A 16,269-nucleotide genomic window follows, 5' to 3' on the forward strand; every position below is an offset into this window, starting at 1 on the left:
ATGTACCGGGATTTGAGTTGGTCCACGATCCTACTATTCGCATCTCTTCGCGCCCTGGTCGAAATCAAACAACACGTATTCACAACGAGATGGATTGGGCGCAAAGGCGTGCACGACAACAAGCACAACAAAGAAATTCTTCAACACAATCGGATGTGCCAGTACCGGGTAGCCAGGATTAATTGTATATTTTTTGTATTTTTTACAATTGTACAAAAATATACACTTTTACATTTATACATTTAATGTAATTTTTTACAATTGTACAAAATAAATAACTATTACATTTGTACCCTTAATTGTAATTTTTTAAGTTAATGCAATGTTAATTTTATTAATTTTGGATTTTAGTATATTGTTAAAATTAATTATATATAAATTAAATTATATAATAATAATTTAAACGAAAAAAAAAAAGCAGAATTTCCCAAGTCGGGAAACAAAATCATTCAGGATCCCGACTTGAAGTCGGGATTTTGTTTCCCAACTTGGGGAATTTTGCATTTTTTGGGATTAATTTAATGACGAGTCACGATTTCAAATCGCGACTCGTCATGTTTGTGTTATTATTTTAAAAAAAATTATAATAAAATAATTTTTTTTATAATAAAAAAATAATTAACTCATGTTTGTGTTATTATTTTAAAAAAAATTATAATAAAATAATTTTTTTTATAATAAAAAAATAATTAACTCAGAGAGTTTGTGTATTTTACAAAAAGAAATTAATAAAAAAAGGGTGTGGGGTGGGGGGGCTATGGCAACTTTGGGAATACAAGTGATACTGCAGCCAATGTCGTCATCATCATCTTCGTACCCAAGAAGCACAAACCATTTCTCTCTGTCATATTTCTCAAAGTCTCTCTCTCTCTCTCTCTCTCTCTCATATTTCTCAATGCAAATTCCTTTTCTTCTTCTTCTTCTTCCCTTTTTTTGCGATTTTTCGATGATTTCTTAGAATCTTGGGAAGAAATTGTACTATAGATATCCAAAAAAGAAAAAATCCACGGGTAAAAACCCTAAAAATCGCCGTCCTCTTTCTGGCCATTTTACCCAAAACGACCGTCCATCCTCAATCCCACGTTTTAAGCCTCACCCCTTCATTTTCCATTTCCTCTATTCATGTTCCGATTCTCACCCAAAAAAACAGAGAAAAGAAAAAGGGGGGAAAGATCAGCAGAAAGGGAGTGAAGGGTTATCTTCTTTCACTAATCTATTAAATCTGAAGGGTTTCTGCAGCCTCGATGAAGGAGAGACGGTGAAGTGCGTTCAAGATTCGTCGCCTCTGATTCTGCCCCTACGCAAGGCAGCACCCTTGGGAAAAAAACAATGACTGAGGTACAACGGAAGTAGCAGGTGGGCTCAATGCAGACAAATCCAAGAAAGGGAAACCCCACTGGTAAAACCCCCTACTCACACTCACATGCGTTTTAAGCCTCACCCCTTCATTTTCCATTTCCTCTATTCATGTTCCGATTCTCACCCAAAAAAACAGAGAAAAGAAAAAGGGGGGAAAGATCAGCAGAAAGGGAGTGAAGGGTTATCTTCTTTCACTAATCTATTAAATCTGAAGGGTTTCTGCAGCCTCGATGAAGGAGAGACGGTGAAGTGCGTTCAAGATTCGTCGCCTCTGATTCTGCCCCTACGCAAGGCAGCACCCTTGGGAAAAAAACAATGACTGAGGTACAACGGAAGTAGCAGGTGGGCTCAATGCAGACAAATCCAAGAAAGGGAAACCCCACTGGTAAAACCCCCTACTCACACTCACATGTTTTCTACTGATGAAGTGAGTTTGAATTCGTATGAGATCCATGTTGCTGGAAGAAACGAATTAAAAACCCTTTTATGTGTGATCCTGAATGTATCACCTCTAAGATTGATTTACATCTTATATGTCCAGACACATTAAATCTATGGATACACCTAAATTGTGACTCCTTTTCATATATAAATTCCAAGAAATATTTTATAATCTCTCTAGGTTGTGATTTGTGATGTGGGCCAGCAGAAAACTTGCCAGAGATTTATTCCCCTCCAAACACCTTCTTCTTAGCAGTCACAAATTATTAGGATCTCAACATGTGTGTGTGTTTCTTCTGCTTTCTCTTTTCCTTTCCCTTTCTAGAATAATTTTCACATGTTGAGTGTTTCTCTGTAGATCTCCAGTAGATTGCCCAGGCTGCAAATGCTTCTGCCCAATGGAGTTTTCTTTAGATGTGAATTCAGTGTGTTCGATGAGTTCTTCAAGAAGATTAAAGGTGAAGCCGACAGGTATTCTCTTTTACATTGAAGTCTCGATTTCTGCTGTTGTTTTTTGTTCATACTTGAATTAGTTTCCGCATGTAATGGTTAATCTTGGTTATCTTATACGATGATTCATTTAAAATAAATAAATAATCATAAGCTATGATAAGTTATCGCCCTTGTTGAGGTGTGAAGAGCATTCTTCTTTCAGTTCTTTTAAGTCCTCATTAGTTGACGAGATATTTTCTCCACTCCTTTCAAGTTCTAATAGTTAGCATTGATATACTGGGTTTTAGATAATGCTGTGATTGGTTGGACATTACAATGGTTAACCTGTGAATAGGCGCTCTCTTTTGTCAGTTATGTTGAGTCTTTTTTCCAGAACTCAGAGAAAGTTTTGATGCTCTGGCAACTAATATGACTTAGGATAAACATTTCAATGTGGTTAACCATAGCTAAAAATTTGATATTATATTAATATTGTGTTCTAACTGTTGAAGTGGTTCCTTTCTCTGATTTGGGTTTCTTATGTTCAACTTTCTTACGTGATAAGCTTTTGTTGTTTCCAGCTCATTAGCATGCCTTTTTTTGTTTTTCTTTAATAGCTCATATTAATATCCTGATCATTTTGCTGTAGGAACCTGGAATTTCAACAATCCATGAGGGAGATTAAGGAGAAAGCAGAGGACTTGAAAGGGGTGAATGAGGATCTGAAAGCTAGGTAATGTTACAAGTTACAACAATATATAATTCTTGTGTTGTTGTAGGGCACTTGTTTAACTATTTAGAGACTGAGATATACTGTTGTATGTCAAGGTTGGCACACACTTTGAATTAGCAATATGGAGTTTGACTTAATTGAAGTAATTCTGGTCATATATTTTGTTTTCCCTAACTCTTTGTTCCTTGTTTTCCTCAACTCTTGGCTACTAAAGGAACTAATTAAAATTTCTGGGTACCTTTTTCTGGTTAGAGTGTAGCTACTTGGATCAATATATTTTTTAATGCATTATTCATATCTTTGGCATCCAGCCTAAAGAAGAATTGGATAATTTTTTATTTGTCTATAACTAGAACAGTCATTGCTGAAACATAATCTATACACCTATTTTTCTTCCATAGAGCACAACATTCTCTACTTACAAATAATGCAAAAACACACTAGAAAAAGAGAACAGACTGAGAGTCGTCTTCATTCTTTAGTTCAGGACCTTAACCTTGGACTGGACAGTGTTACCTTAGTTTACATGTAACTATATTAGTGATGCGGGAACATTATTTACATATAGTTTGCTATTATGCTTCATACTGGCACAGTATCTGTGGTGTCAGCTGCTTCTAGATGTATTTTACACGAGTATGATAATTTTGGCTCTAAAATGGTGTAAACCACAAGTATGCAATATGTTATTCTATTACAAAAAACAAAAAAAGAAAGAAAGAATTGGGATAAGTTTTGTATTAGCTATAACTGGAATACTCATTTCTGATACATACTCCTATTTTTCTTCCACGGAACACAGCATTCTCTACTTACAATTAAGCAAAATCACACTAGAAAAAAGAGAACTGATAGTCGTCTTCATTCTTTTGTTTAGGACCTTAACCTTTGACTGGACCGTGTTACCTTGGTTTACATGTAACTGTATTAGTGATGCAGGAACATTATTTACATATAGTTTGCTATTATGCTTCAGACTGGCTCAGTATCTGTGGTCAACTGCTTCTAATGTGTTTTACACAAGAATGTTAATGTTTGACTCTAAAGTTGTGTATGAACCACAAGTATGCAATATGTTAGAAATTCTTGCATTGTATGGTTAGAAATTCTTCTATGTATTTTTTTTTAATAATGGATAAGATTTGAACTTATATTTAAATTCTATCACCACATATTAAATTAAACCTTTCACTATGTTTTAGGTTCAATGTGGGGTTAAAATGCAGTTCACAACCTAAATTATCTTGGTTAAATCAAATGATTGATAAATTTAAAATTTTTAATTCCATTATCATATTTAAAAAAAAATCATGATCATTCTCATTTTACTTGTAGAGAATAGTATATGCTTATCTATTTTATTTCAAATTAATGATTTATATAATTCGATTAAAACTAAAATTTTACATTAGGCAATCAAATGAGGTACTATACGTATTGTTGAAGTCTTATCATGATTTATTAATAGAGTCCTTGAGGGTATAAATGTTGTTTCACACTTCGATCTATTAAAGGAGTTTAGGATTATTAAATAGTTCATTATTCTATTAAAGCTTTGTTTTTCAAAAATTTTTTATTTATTATTATAAAGAGTATTAAGTCGTCATTCACGGTTTTTATGCATAATATAGATATAGATAACTTGATTTTAATTGATCAAAATACTATTTATTACTTAGTGCTGCATCTAGTATCTGAATCAATGTAATCCTTTTAATTTTTTGATGGCACCTATATGCATTTTGTTATTACAGCCAGCACGTTTCTTCTTCTCCATAGTAGTTTATGGTGCATGGTGCACAATGGCGCCAAGGGCTCCTGGAGCTGCGCTGTGCGCCATTTCGACTAGAACAATGTAAAAGAAATTAAAATAAATAAATAATACTTATATTTTTTCCCTTTAAAAAATTAGAGGAGCAATTTCAGAAATTAAAATTTATAGAATATGTAGTAACTCTATATACTATACTAAACTAAAGCATATAGTTTAATTACTGAACCATAGCATACTTTGATCAACAAACAAATAATATATATATGAAAGTGATGATTTCAATTTACATTAATACTTAACTAAAGAACATAGACTACATAGTTACATTACATAATATCAGAATCAAAGACAAGAAAAGGAAAAATAGAGTAAGTCTATGAAGAAAAGAAAAGAAAAAAATAACAAAATTGAAAAGAAAACGAGAAGCCAAAAGAAGAACAAAAAGTATCATGAGAAAGTAGCAGCAACACAAGAAAAAAGAGAGAAAACGTACTTGGTGGCGGCACAGGGAATAAGCAACAGTACCTGTTGTTCCTTACTTTTTTAATTTGTTTTATAAAATTTTGATGGGCCCAGACCTAGAAAGGCCTAGGCTCACAAAGGCATGCCTGGCTCGCGCCTCGGCAACAGCCCGAATGGTGCCTAGGCGTTGCCATGGACGAAGGCCAGCGCCACAGGCTGAGAATGGCGAGAGACTTGCGCCTTTGGCCATGGCGCGCGCCATTAACTACTATGTTCTTCTCTCTACACAGATATCTTGTTTGCATTTTATATTTTGTTTATACAAGTAGGTGAACATTTGCGCCTTCAACATGCTTATGAGGCATGACATTAATTTTTTATGATTTTGCTTCCGGGAGTTGGTGAATAATATATGTTTCACATATACACAGTTGTGGTTCACCCATAGCCCAACTCTTTATCATGGTTCGACTAAGGACAACGCGCCCAAATGGAAGGCTTCAGCCAGCACACCCCCCCGTTGTTGCCTCCACCTCCGCTACCTTCTGTCGAGTAGACCTTGACACCATCCCACATTTCAGGAACATGTTTTCTTTCTTTTTACTTTTCATTTCCTTATTTCTGTGGGTCTGCATGCATACATTGAGGACAATATATGTGCTGGGTGTGGGGGAGGTATGTTGTGCTTCTACTTGTGAAGTTATTGATTTTTTGGGAGGTGGTTGGATAGTCATTTTAGAACGATCCTTGCAAAATTGGTTGTGTTGTTGAAAATCTGAATGTTTGAAATTTGAATTGATGTGTTGGAATATGGATGTGTGGGGATTGAAAATATTTAATTGGGTTTTGACAATTTTAATTGAACACCGAAACTTGTGAAGGAAGTTAGAGTGTCTTGAGAAAAATATGTGAATTATCCCGCAGTAGCTGTTGAATTTTCAGATTGTTGTCTTGTGATATCCCGTACATTAATAGAATTTTTTGGTATAAGTTGAGGTAAGTAGGAGAAACTAGCACTAGTAGCATATTAAAAAAAAATGTGTGAAGTGTGTTCCATTGACTGCATCAAATGAACGATGTTCAAGAATCAACACAAAAGTCCTTTGTGTGAGCTTTTGAACCAAAGCACTTCCATTTAAATAGTGCTTCTACATTTCTTTTGATTGAGGGAATCAAACTTAGTATTTTCATTCTAGAACTTGCTTGTGTAATACATTTTGAGACCACAATCTTCTAAGATTGGTGTATGAAAGTGATAAGGGCACTTAGGAGTAACCCATTGACCTAAAAAGAACCTACCTTGAATTCAACCGTAGAAACTTCATTTGAGCCTTGGCTTTTCTTTTCTTGATTAAACCACGTTATAAGCCGAATTATCCCCTTCTTGGTTATCTCCTGAAGTGATTTTTGAACCCATTCAATGGGATGATGTTGGCTTGGTTGCTTGTATGACATGAAAATGAGTGAATTAAATGATTCAAGTTGTATACTGGGGACGCATTGGTAGCCCCAAGGAAAAGAAATAAAAGAGCAAAGAGGAAATGAAAAAAAAAAAGAAGAAAAAAAAGAAGAAAAGAAGGAAAAAAAAAAAGAAAAAAGAAGAAAAAAAAGAAAAAAAGAAAAAATTCTGAAAAAGAAAGAGATTCAGAAACAGAAAACAAAACAAATAATAAGGAGTTTGATTGTTCAAAGTGCTTGAATCGAGTTGAAGGAGAATGAGCTTTGAAGGATAAGCAACTAGGTTGACATCGTCCTTTGAATTCATAAGCTACGATTCGACCTATTTTTTACCACACCTTGTCCTAAGCCCCATTACAACCCATACAAAGACCCTTTGATTCATGCATTAATTTGCATTTTGTTGGTGGTGGAGATTTGATTCACAAGCAAGCCTATGGTAATGACATACTATGTATGATTTGAGTGGAACCCAAATTCTTAAACACTTTATGAGTGATTAGAGTGACAAGCGAATTCTTAAACACTTTATGAGTGATTAGAGTGACACCCTTGTGAGAGTGTTGAGACTTGTTTCATTTGATTTTGATAAAGTCAATGGGATACTTGTGTGTTGAATGTTGTGCTACAAGTGATTGTTTCTCAGTATTGCTATCTCTTCTTAAACTATTAAGTTATATTAGTGTAGGGGATATACTTGACTGAAATGAAAGGAAATTTGACAATTGCTACATGGATAATTCGTGTATTTGGATTGAGAAATATTTGAGGACAAGCATGGTTTTGGTGTGCGGGAATCTATTAAAATATATTTTAACCTTCTATTCATGCTTATTTCGAGTTATTAGAAAGGATTTTGTTGCGTAGGTTTGTGATGTTAAGATACCCCAAGTTTCTGAAAGATGGAGTGTAATGTAGGTGATACTTTTTTACACATCACAGTTGGAAGTTATAGGATTCAAAGTCAGCTCTTGTGTTATTTTGTTGGGTGGTTTTTTGTCTAAAGTTCAGAGATAGCATGTCAATTATAATTATACTTAATATTGTCTGTTGTCTTTTGTCTCTTCCTAATAATCGTTTCTCTAGAGGGGTCAAGAGAAGCCATCACGTATCAAATACTACTTTACTCTTGTTTTGTCAATCTGGAGTCGTCATGTAATAGCATTTTATTCATGCGAAGCAGTACGGTGGAGTTAATCTTAATTTCTTAAATTCGCTGCACAAAGAGGAACTGTATGGGATTATATTAGAATATTGAAACCGTTATGGTCTTCTTTATCACAGAACCGGGATTGATGTGCTTGGATGATATGTTAAAAATGTCTGCGATTTTTGGGAATGCATATGCTAAAATCTTTCAATTGACAGTCTAGAGACTTCATGGGAATGGCAGTCTGAGTGGGCTTCTTCAAAAATAGGCTTCTGTAACTCGTAGTGGGAATGCATGTGTGAAGTCTTGGAGAACTTTGTAGTCTGTTTTTCCAGCATAAAGACAAAAGGTAACTTTCCTGCATGGTATTTTTCTGCACTTTGGCATGTGAATTGTTTCTGTTCATCAGCTTACACATTTGCTACGCGACTTTTTGAATTTGTTCCATGTGCTGAAACTTTGTTGTTGCTCTCTATTCTTGAGCTTCTGGTGCATTGGTTACATATTCAGCCAAATATAACCTTGTAAGGATATTAGGTAGTTCCGAAAAGAGTCCGAGAATGTAAGATAATGAATGCTAGGTTGTTCTAAAAGAGTATCTTTTCCGCCTTTCCCCTGATACATTGTAAAACTCTTAAAAATATTTTCTATCTTTTTTACATCATGATTTCTCATAGTTGCATTTTGATATATGCCTTATTAATTAAAATGACATTTAACTTAGAAAACTTATGTGATAGACACTGTGCTCTTGATTTGACTATTGTTTACTAAGCTTTAGGTATGATGGATTTGACCGTCTATACGATGCTGCAAGATGCATAATCATGATAGTAACTTGTTTGATTATACATAATATCATTTGGGTCAGCTCAAGGTTAAGATAGCAAAGCTGAGGATGCAATTGTTGGAGCCCCCAAAAGTATGCAACTTCTTTGATTTCTTCTTGTTGTGTCAATATGTGAATGGTTGCTTGCATAGAAAATTATTCTAATAGATTCATCTTCCAAGATTCTTTTCAATTATAATAATTCAATCCTTTAAAGTGCTTTTGTATTCTGATAATTCTTCCATGATGAATTAGGGTTCTAGTGGAGTTGGGAGGGTTTTGAAGTTACCAATTGTTGCCATGGACGTGTTCCCCTGATAGGCTTCCCCAGGTTGGCCTTGTCATTACTTTAAGTATTATGTGTTGGAAAAAGCGAGAAAATTAGAATCCTAAAGAATGACTGAATTTTTATCTTGTTCGCATGATTTTGCTAACAGAGGTTGTTTCGAACTAATAGTTAACTAATTGGCTTTTGGTTGATCATGGTTGTTCTCTCATTTTGTACTAGTGTCATTTCTTTAGCTGCCATGTCTTTCTTGGTCAGTTCTTGGGATTAAGGATTTTTCCTTTTAAGGTTATTGACATGTAAAATCATTCTTTTTATGTGGTATTGTTATTGGTGTTCTGAAGATATTTTGCAATTATTACTTCCCAGTGTTGGAAAATCAGCACTTTTGACTATGTTGACGGGAACTCATTTAGAAGCCCCATCATATGAGTTCACCACACTAACTTGTTCACTACAATTATGCTAAAATACAGCTCCTTGATGTTCCTGGAGTTATAAAGGTGCATCTGAAGGAAAGGGGCGTGGTACCAAGGTAAAGGTTTAGTCTATAATAGATGATAAACTAGATGTGATGCTTGGTGAAACTGACTTGGCTTTTGGAGGATATTATATGCCTTAAAGGAACTTCTTGAGTATGGTTTCAGGTTATCGCAGTTGCCAAATCAGCACATCTTGTGTTGATGGTTCTGGATGCTTCCAAAGTAAGTGGTAGTGTTGTCAGTTTCTATTGGATGATTGAAGAAGTTCTGTTTGAATGTTTGTAACAGTTTGCATGTCACACCCAATCACTAGCTTCCTTCGTTTATATGTTAGTCCTTGTGTGTGTATTGTCCATACATACTTTTACATGCCATGATTAACAAGGGGAGATCAATAATACATTATGTTCCTATAGAAGAAATATACCTAAGAACAACATTAGCATTCAATTTCAGTGTCAATATCTTATGATTACTGTCTGTTGATGCCTTTCAAAGTTTCAGTGTAATTTATGTTGTCAGAAAAAGTCTTTGACCCGATTAGTTGTTTGTGTGGTTATATTAATCTGAATACTTCTTTGTTCTGGCTCACTTACATTGCCTCTGCTAATGTTGCCTTGACATTGAAGGAGAAATTATTTAATATTTGCTTGAAGTTAAGAAAAGAATTTCTTATATTTGGTATTGACAGTAATTTGGTTAATTTTGTCTGTTTCTGATCTTCCAAATTTGGTGATTGGCATGTTTTTTAGGTTCTGTGCCAATTTACATACACATAATTACTTTTGCGGTGCTTTTGGTACAGTTTCTGCCTATTGGTTTAAGCATCAAGTAATTTCTAATATGCTATATTTTGATTAGTTATGTAGCTTTAATTCTAATATTTTCCGTGGCTCAATGATCATGAAATTTCTAGAGTGAAGGGCATCGACAAATCTAACAAGGAAATTGGAAGCTGTATGTTGCGCTTAAATAAAAGACCACCTTCGTTGCCTTTTGTTCTTTTGTCACTTTCTCTTGGTACTTGTTTAACACACGAGTAAGGCTTGTAACCTTACCTGATAAGAGTTTTGAGTTTGGACTCTTTGCAGTTAGATCTACAAAAGTTATATTTAGGTAATATTGTCCTTAAGACTTCGTAGGGAATGAAACCATTGTGTTATGGATGCTAGAATGTTCCAGAAAGAGTATCTTTTCCTCCTTCCTCCCATACATTGTAAAACTGTTAAAAGTATGAGTCTTTTCTATCTTTTTCACATTATAATTTTTCGATGCTTTCATTCTTCTAGATGCCTTATTAATTAAAATTACATGTAAACTTAGCAATATTATCTTGTAGACTGAATCTGCTTGTCTGGTAGATAGTGTGCTCTTGCATGCTTGGACTGAGGTCGAAGTTCCTCGCTTTTACAACCCTTTGACAACAGCATTTTAACCATGTGGTAAGACTTGATGAATACAGTTGCTGAAGGAGGGAACAAAACCTTCCAGTGAAAACAGTTGCTGATAAACTTGGCAGGGAATGAAATAGTTACTCAATGAAGGAGGAAGCAAACCTTCCGGCTCCAGTCAATAAGGATTCACTTTACACGGTGAGAATATCATAGCTTGCCAGGGAATGAAAACACTTGCTGAATGAAGGAGGGAACACAATGTTCCGGTGCCAGTCAACAAGGATTCACTTTACACGGTGAGAATGTTTTGTTATCTCTCTTTCTCATCTTAATTGGATTAATCAACAAATTGAAATTTTCATTTATTTTGTGTTATTTTCTTACCATTCGTTTTGGTTTTGCTTAAAGCCTATTGAGCAGAAGCCAAGGAAGTTCAACCCATTGGTTACATTATTGTATTTACTTGTATTAAATTTTATTTGTATTTTTAAGAGGCACTTCTAATACAAGAAGATTGATAATTTTTTATTGGTGATTTTATAATATTTATTCTTTAGTAGGTGGTGATTTTATAATATTTATTCTTTAGTAGGTTTTGTTATTTATGAAATTTTTAGCCTTAATATTTTATGATTGTGGTTCATGCACGATTTTATAGTCAAACGTTATCATATGTAGGCTAATAGGGTATTTTTTTATAAAGCTTATTAAGTGTTATTTGCCTTCTTATTATGTTTCAATTGACATAGAAAGTGGAATGACTAAATAGTCTTTTCAGTTAGAACTACAAAAGTTTTATTTGGGTAATACTGTACTTTTATAACTATTTCTCATTTATTATTAAAGTGGTCCTTAAGGTTATAAATGTCTTTTGACACTTTTATAGATGTCTTTTAAAGGAACTTATAAAAGCTTCTTTTTCTATTAACACTTTGTTTTTGACAAACTTTTATTTATTATTAAAAGGAGTATTAGGTTATCATTCACGATATTTATGTATAATATAGTTATAAATTACTTAATTTTAATTGATCAGAATATTGTTCATTACTCAGTGCTGGATCGAGTAGCAGAATAGAGGTAAACCTTTCATTTTATTGATGGCTCCTTTATGCTTTTTATTATGAGGGTCAACATGTTTTTACTTCTCTCTGCACGGATTTCTTATTTGCAGTTTTATCTTGTTGTTGTTGCTTTCTTAGTATTAGGTGATACGTAAATGAAAACCTACACAAGTTTGTGAATGTATGTGCCTTCAACATGTTTATGAAATATGATAGTGCCTGCCTCGTGGAGGAGGTGAGTAAGTGGATATATCAATAACTAGGCATGCTTATATTTTATTTGTAATTTTGTGAGCCACATGCACTTCTAATACAAGAAGATTGATAATTTTTTATTGGTGATATTGTAATATTTATTCTTTAGTAGGTTTTGTTATTCATGAAATTTTTAGCCTTAGTATTTTATATTTGTGGTTCATGCACGATTCTATAGTCAAAACGTTATAATATGTAGGCTAATATGGGTTTTTTTTTTTCTTGTTAATAAAGCATATTTAGTATTATTTGTCTTTTTATTTGGGTAATACTTCGCGTCATCTCATTTAGGAATGCATCTGCACAAAAGATCTCATATCTTATGTTATTCATATTAATAGTACAGTTTATGATGGAGGTGAAAGAGACTGTTTTTATCTAATATGTGGATCCATTTCATCATAACTCTTCTGTGTCGTATGCAGGATTTTGACTGTTGTTTGTAGACGAGTTCTGATTACACATTTAGTGTATTTCATTTGTTATTCTTTTATCTTTTTATTTATAAATAATCTACACTTTGAAATCTATTAATATATTAATTATCAATTATTTTTTAAGAAAAAAATAAATTGAATAGAATATTTGTGTCTAATTATATTTCAATAGTAACTATTATAATATTGAAAAAATATGTGGGCTCATGGTATTCATTCCCATATATAATTTGACACTTCCTCTACTTTTTGATAATTACTTGAGGGCATTTTTTTAAATTAAAGTTTGATCGTGTTAATAGGAGCATTTTTGGATTTTAAAGGTTGTTAGGAGTGGTTTCTGTATTTTTTAAAGTTTGTGTAAAAGGACAATAGGTGAGGTATCTTAATTTACAACCTGGTAACTAATTTTTATTAATATATTAACTAAATAATTTAATATTTTTTCATAAATATTATTTTGACATAGGTAATTACAAAAACACTCTTGAGGTGATTTCTGTCGTTTAAAAATTAAATTATTACTTGACACCTCTTTTATCTTTTGGTAATTTCAAAAACACTATTGATTTAATGTCTGTGTTGCATAGGGACTTTTTTGTTTTTTTCTTTTGGGTTACTTTCTATTTATTACACTTACACCCTCTTTGAAGATTTACTTTTTACAATTGATTTCTTGTTAGGATTTTAACAAAAAATGTTGTTGTTAGCAATAATATCCTTTATTTTAATGTTTTTATTAGTTTACGTCAGGGGTAATGTGTGAACCGAGAATCTTGGAGGGCGTATAAGTGTAATTTCGAAAAATTCTTTGGGATTAAAGTATAATTTAGCATTTTCAATTCAAATTTTAACAAAAAGGGAGTCATGTGTGAACTGAGTGGGGAATGTAAGTAAAGATTTTTTGGGATAAAATATAAGTTAGTATTTTCAAAATGGGGTTTAAGTATAATTAATTTTATTTTAAATATATTTGTAAAGATATTAAATTGATTGATAGGAAGCATCTTAACAAAATATGTTTGATTTGTATGTCAGTGTTTGTACTTTCTTGTCTTTTTGCTATTTTAAAAGCTGAAATTATTGTTTTTCACTTACATACATACAAAATTATCTGATATGAAAAATGTACTTTAATATTTATGTGTTTAATTATTTTAGATAAAATTAATTAGCTAAATCAAAGTATTAGTTAGAATTAAAATTAATTTGTCAAATCATAGCCTTTTATGTATGACGATTGATCATGTCTTTGAAATCATTCATCTTTTTGTTAGTTAAATACATATATTTTCTCTTTTCATAAATTTATTTCTAAAAGAATTGTATTCAACATAATCATTTAAAAGAAAATACTCTCATCTTGGTTATTTATTGTTTTCAGTTACTTTCTTTGTAATATTTTTTAATTACAATACTTAATTTGATTTTTTTTAATGTAAATAAATCTGTGAGATGGAAAATACAGCCAAGTCATACAAATGAAAGTATTTTATTCATATATAGTACAAAAAAGTATGACAAGGGCAAAACATGAATTAAGTATTATTAAAAAATTAAATAATAAAAGATTTATTAAAAAATTAAAATTATATCTATTTACTTGTGGTTTAATAAATTTATTCTTAAAAAATATATTCTCTCTTTTTGGGTTCAACATCTAATATATTAGATTTAAATTTAATTATTTATTATACTATTACCAATTCCATTATTAATTTAAATTTTAAATTTATGTTGATTTAATTATTGTGGTTTTAACTTGTAAGATATTATATAATTGTATTATCTTTATTAGTTGTTAAATTATATTTAGAAATAATTATATTTATATGAACCACCCTTGTCTTTTAAAATACAACTCCTAATAGTCTTTAAATTTCCAAAATGCTTATGTTCATTTGGTCAAATTTCTTAATTTATATGACAGAAATACTAATTTACCAAAAGGTAGAGGGATTGGCCAAGTAATATATATGAAGATGAAGAATACGTTCCCATAATATTTTAAAAATTGAAATAACCAAATAATTAATTTTTATTAATATATTAATTGAACAATTTAATATTTTATTATCAAAATTGTATAGAGATTCAATTAAAAATCGATATAAATATTGAAAAAATGTGGGGTTATAGTATTTATTCCCTTTGGCTACCGTTTGACTTGAGGGCATTTTTGGATTTTAAAAGGGTATTTTTGTAAAGGCAAAAATGGTTTGTTTAAATCGAATAAGTTAACATTCCCTCATAAATATTAATTTGACACCTCTTTTATCTTTTGGTAATTACAAAAATACTCTTGAGGGTATTTCTATTATTTAAAAATTAAATTAATTTTCATGATAGAAATGCCCGTCTCTATCAATTCGGGGTAATATAAATTTTTATTTAAGTTTTTATTAACATAAAAAAATTCAGTAAATTTTAACTAACAGAGAGATCTATTTGTTAAACAAAAATAAACACAAGGAGTACTAGATGTAATTTTTCAATCAAAAGAAATTTACGTATAATTGTTCATATAATTAATTTTAGAACTTTAAAAAAATGAATTAAAGTCTCTTGAATGCTTTTAGCTCCCAAGTCCTATTCTAAATGATTTTGTAAGTTATCTTGATTCAAACAAGCTTTTTTATTTATTTATTTTGTTTTTATTTCAAGGGTTGTTAGAAATAATTTCTATAATTTTTTAAAAGGTAAGTGTGATTTGCGGAAAAAGGACAATAGTGAGAGATTGTAAATATAATTATAATTTTTATTAATATATTAATTAAATAATTTAACATTTCAATTATATTAAATATATTAAGAGAAGTAATTTTTTTATATAGAAATTTAACAAAAGAAATTATTAAAATAATTTAAGTTTAAATTAAAAATTAAATAAACAATAAAAAATATATAGAGTCATATTATTCATTCTAATAAATATTACTTGCCCTTTTAATTTTTGGTAATTACAAAAAAAATCTTGAGAGCGTTTGTCATTGAAAATTAAATTAAAGTTTAACTGAGTCAATAAAGATATTTTTGGAATTTAAATACTGTTAAGGGTGGTTTCTGTAATTTTTAAAAAAGCAATGATGGTTTGTGTAAAAAGACAATAAATGAGAGGTTGAATAAATAATAATATATGGTGTCATAATATTCATTCTCATAAATAACTTGGACACACCTTTTATCTTTTGATAATTACATAAAAACTTTTGAGGGCATTTTTATCATTATGATTAATAATAATTTTAAAAATTTATTAATAAAAAATAGGATCAGTTACAAATATTACGATAATGCAAATATTATAAAAATAGCTGTCCATCTCATAATTGCGCCCAAGTTTCTTATTTTGGTACACATCATATGCATTAATTTGTAACCGATATGATATTTTTGTAAAACTGAACTCATAATCACGACAGGAAGTAAATGAGGAAAATAGAATTGGTACACTATGATTAATTGGTTTAACAAAAAGTTAATAAAATAACTTAAATCTAAATTAAAAATTATTTTGCCACACTCTCTATCTTTTGGTATATAGAAACTTTTGATAATATTTTTGTTATTAAAAAATTAAATTAAAATTTGACAGAAGTAACAAAGATAATCTTTATTAATATTTTAATCAAATAATTTGACATTTCTTACGGCGTCCACAATTGCGCCGAGGTTTTTTATTTTCTCAACCACATTTTGTTCATTACTATCAT

General features: G+C 31.1%; 1 protein-coding gene across 4 annotated transcripts; it reads left to right on the forward strand.

Moving 5' to 3' along the window:
* Positions 748–11,334, forward strand: LOC105160039. 4 transcript variants are annotated; one of them, XR_002286877.1, is made up of 8 exons: positions 1,438–1,744; positions 2,159–2,271; positions 2,882–2,965; positions 8,028–8,158; positions 8,894–8,969; positions 9,401–9,628; positions 10,869–11,096; positions 11,209–11,334. XR_002286877.1 is itself a non-coding variant. In XM_011077303.2 (4 exons), the coding sequence occupies exons 2-4, from the start codon at positions 2,186–2,188 to the stop codon at positions 5,970–5,972; spliced, it is 510 nt and encodes a 169-aa protein (XP_011075605.1). In that variant the 5' UTR covers positions 1,438–1,744; positions 2,159–2,185; the 3' UTR covers positions 5,973–6,917. The 4 variants fall into 4 exon arrangements, 1 of the variants encoding a protein (XP_011075605.1); XR_002286878.1 differs by lacking the exon at positions 1,438–1,744 and adding an exon at positions 748–1,399 and having other exon boundaries at positions 10,869–11,328; XR_002286876.1 differs by having other exon boundaries at positions 10,869–11,328.

The sequence above is a fragment of the Sesamum indicum genome, linkage group LG4 (genome assembly GCF_000512975.1).
Source record: "Sesamum indicum cultivar Zhongzhi No. 13 linkage group LG4, S_indicum_v1.0, whole genome shotgun sequence".
Classification (NCBI taxonomy): domain Eukaryota; kingdom Viridiplantae; phylum Streptophyta; class Magnoliopsida; order Lamiales; family Pedaliaceae; genus Sesamum; species Sesamum indicum.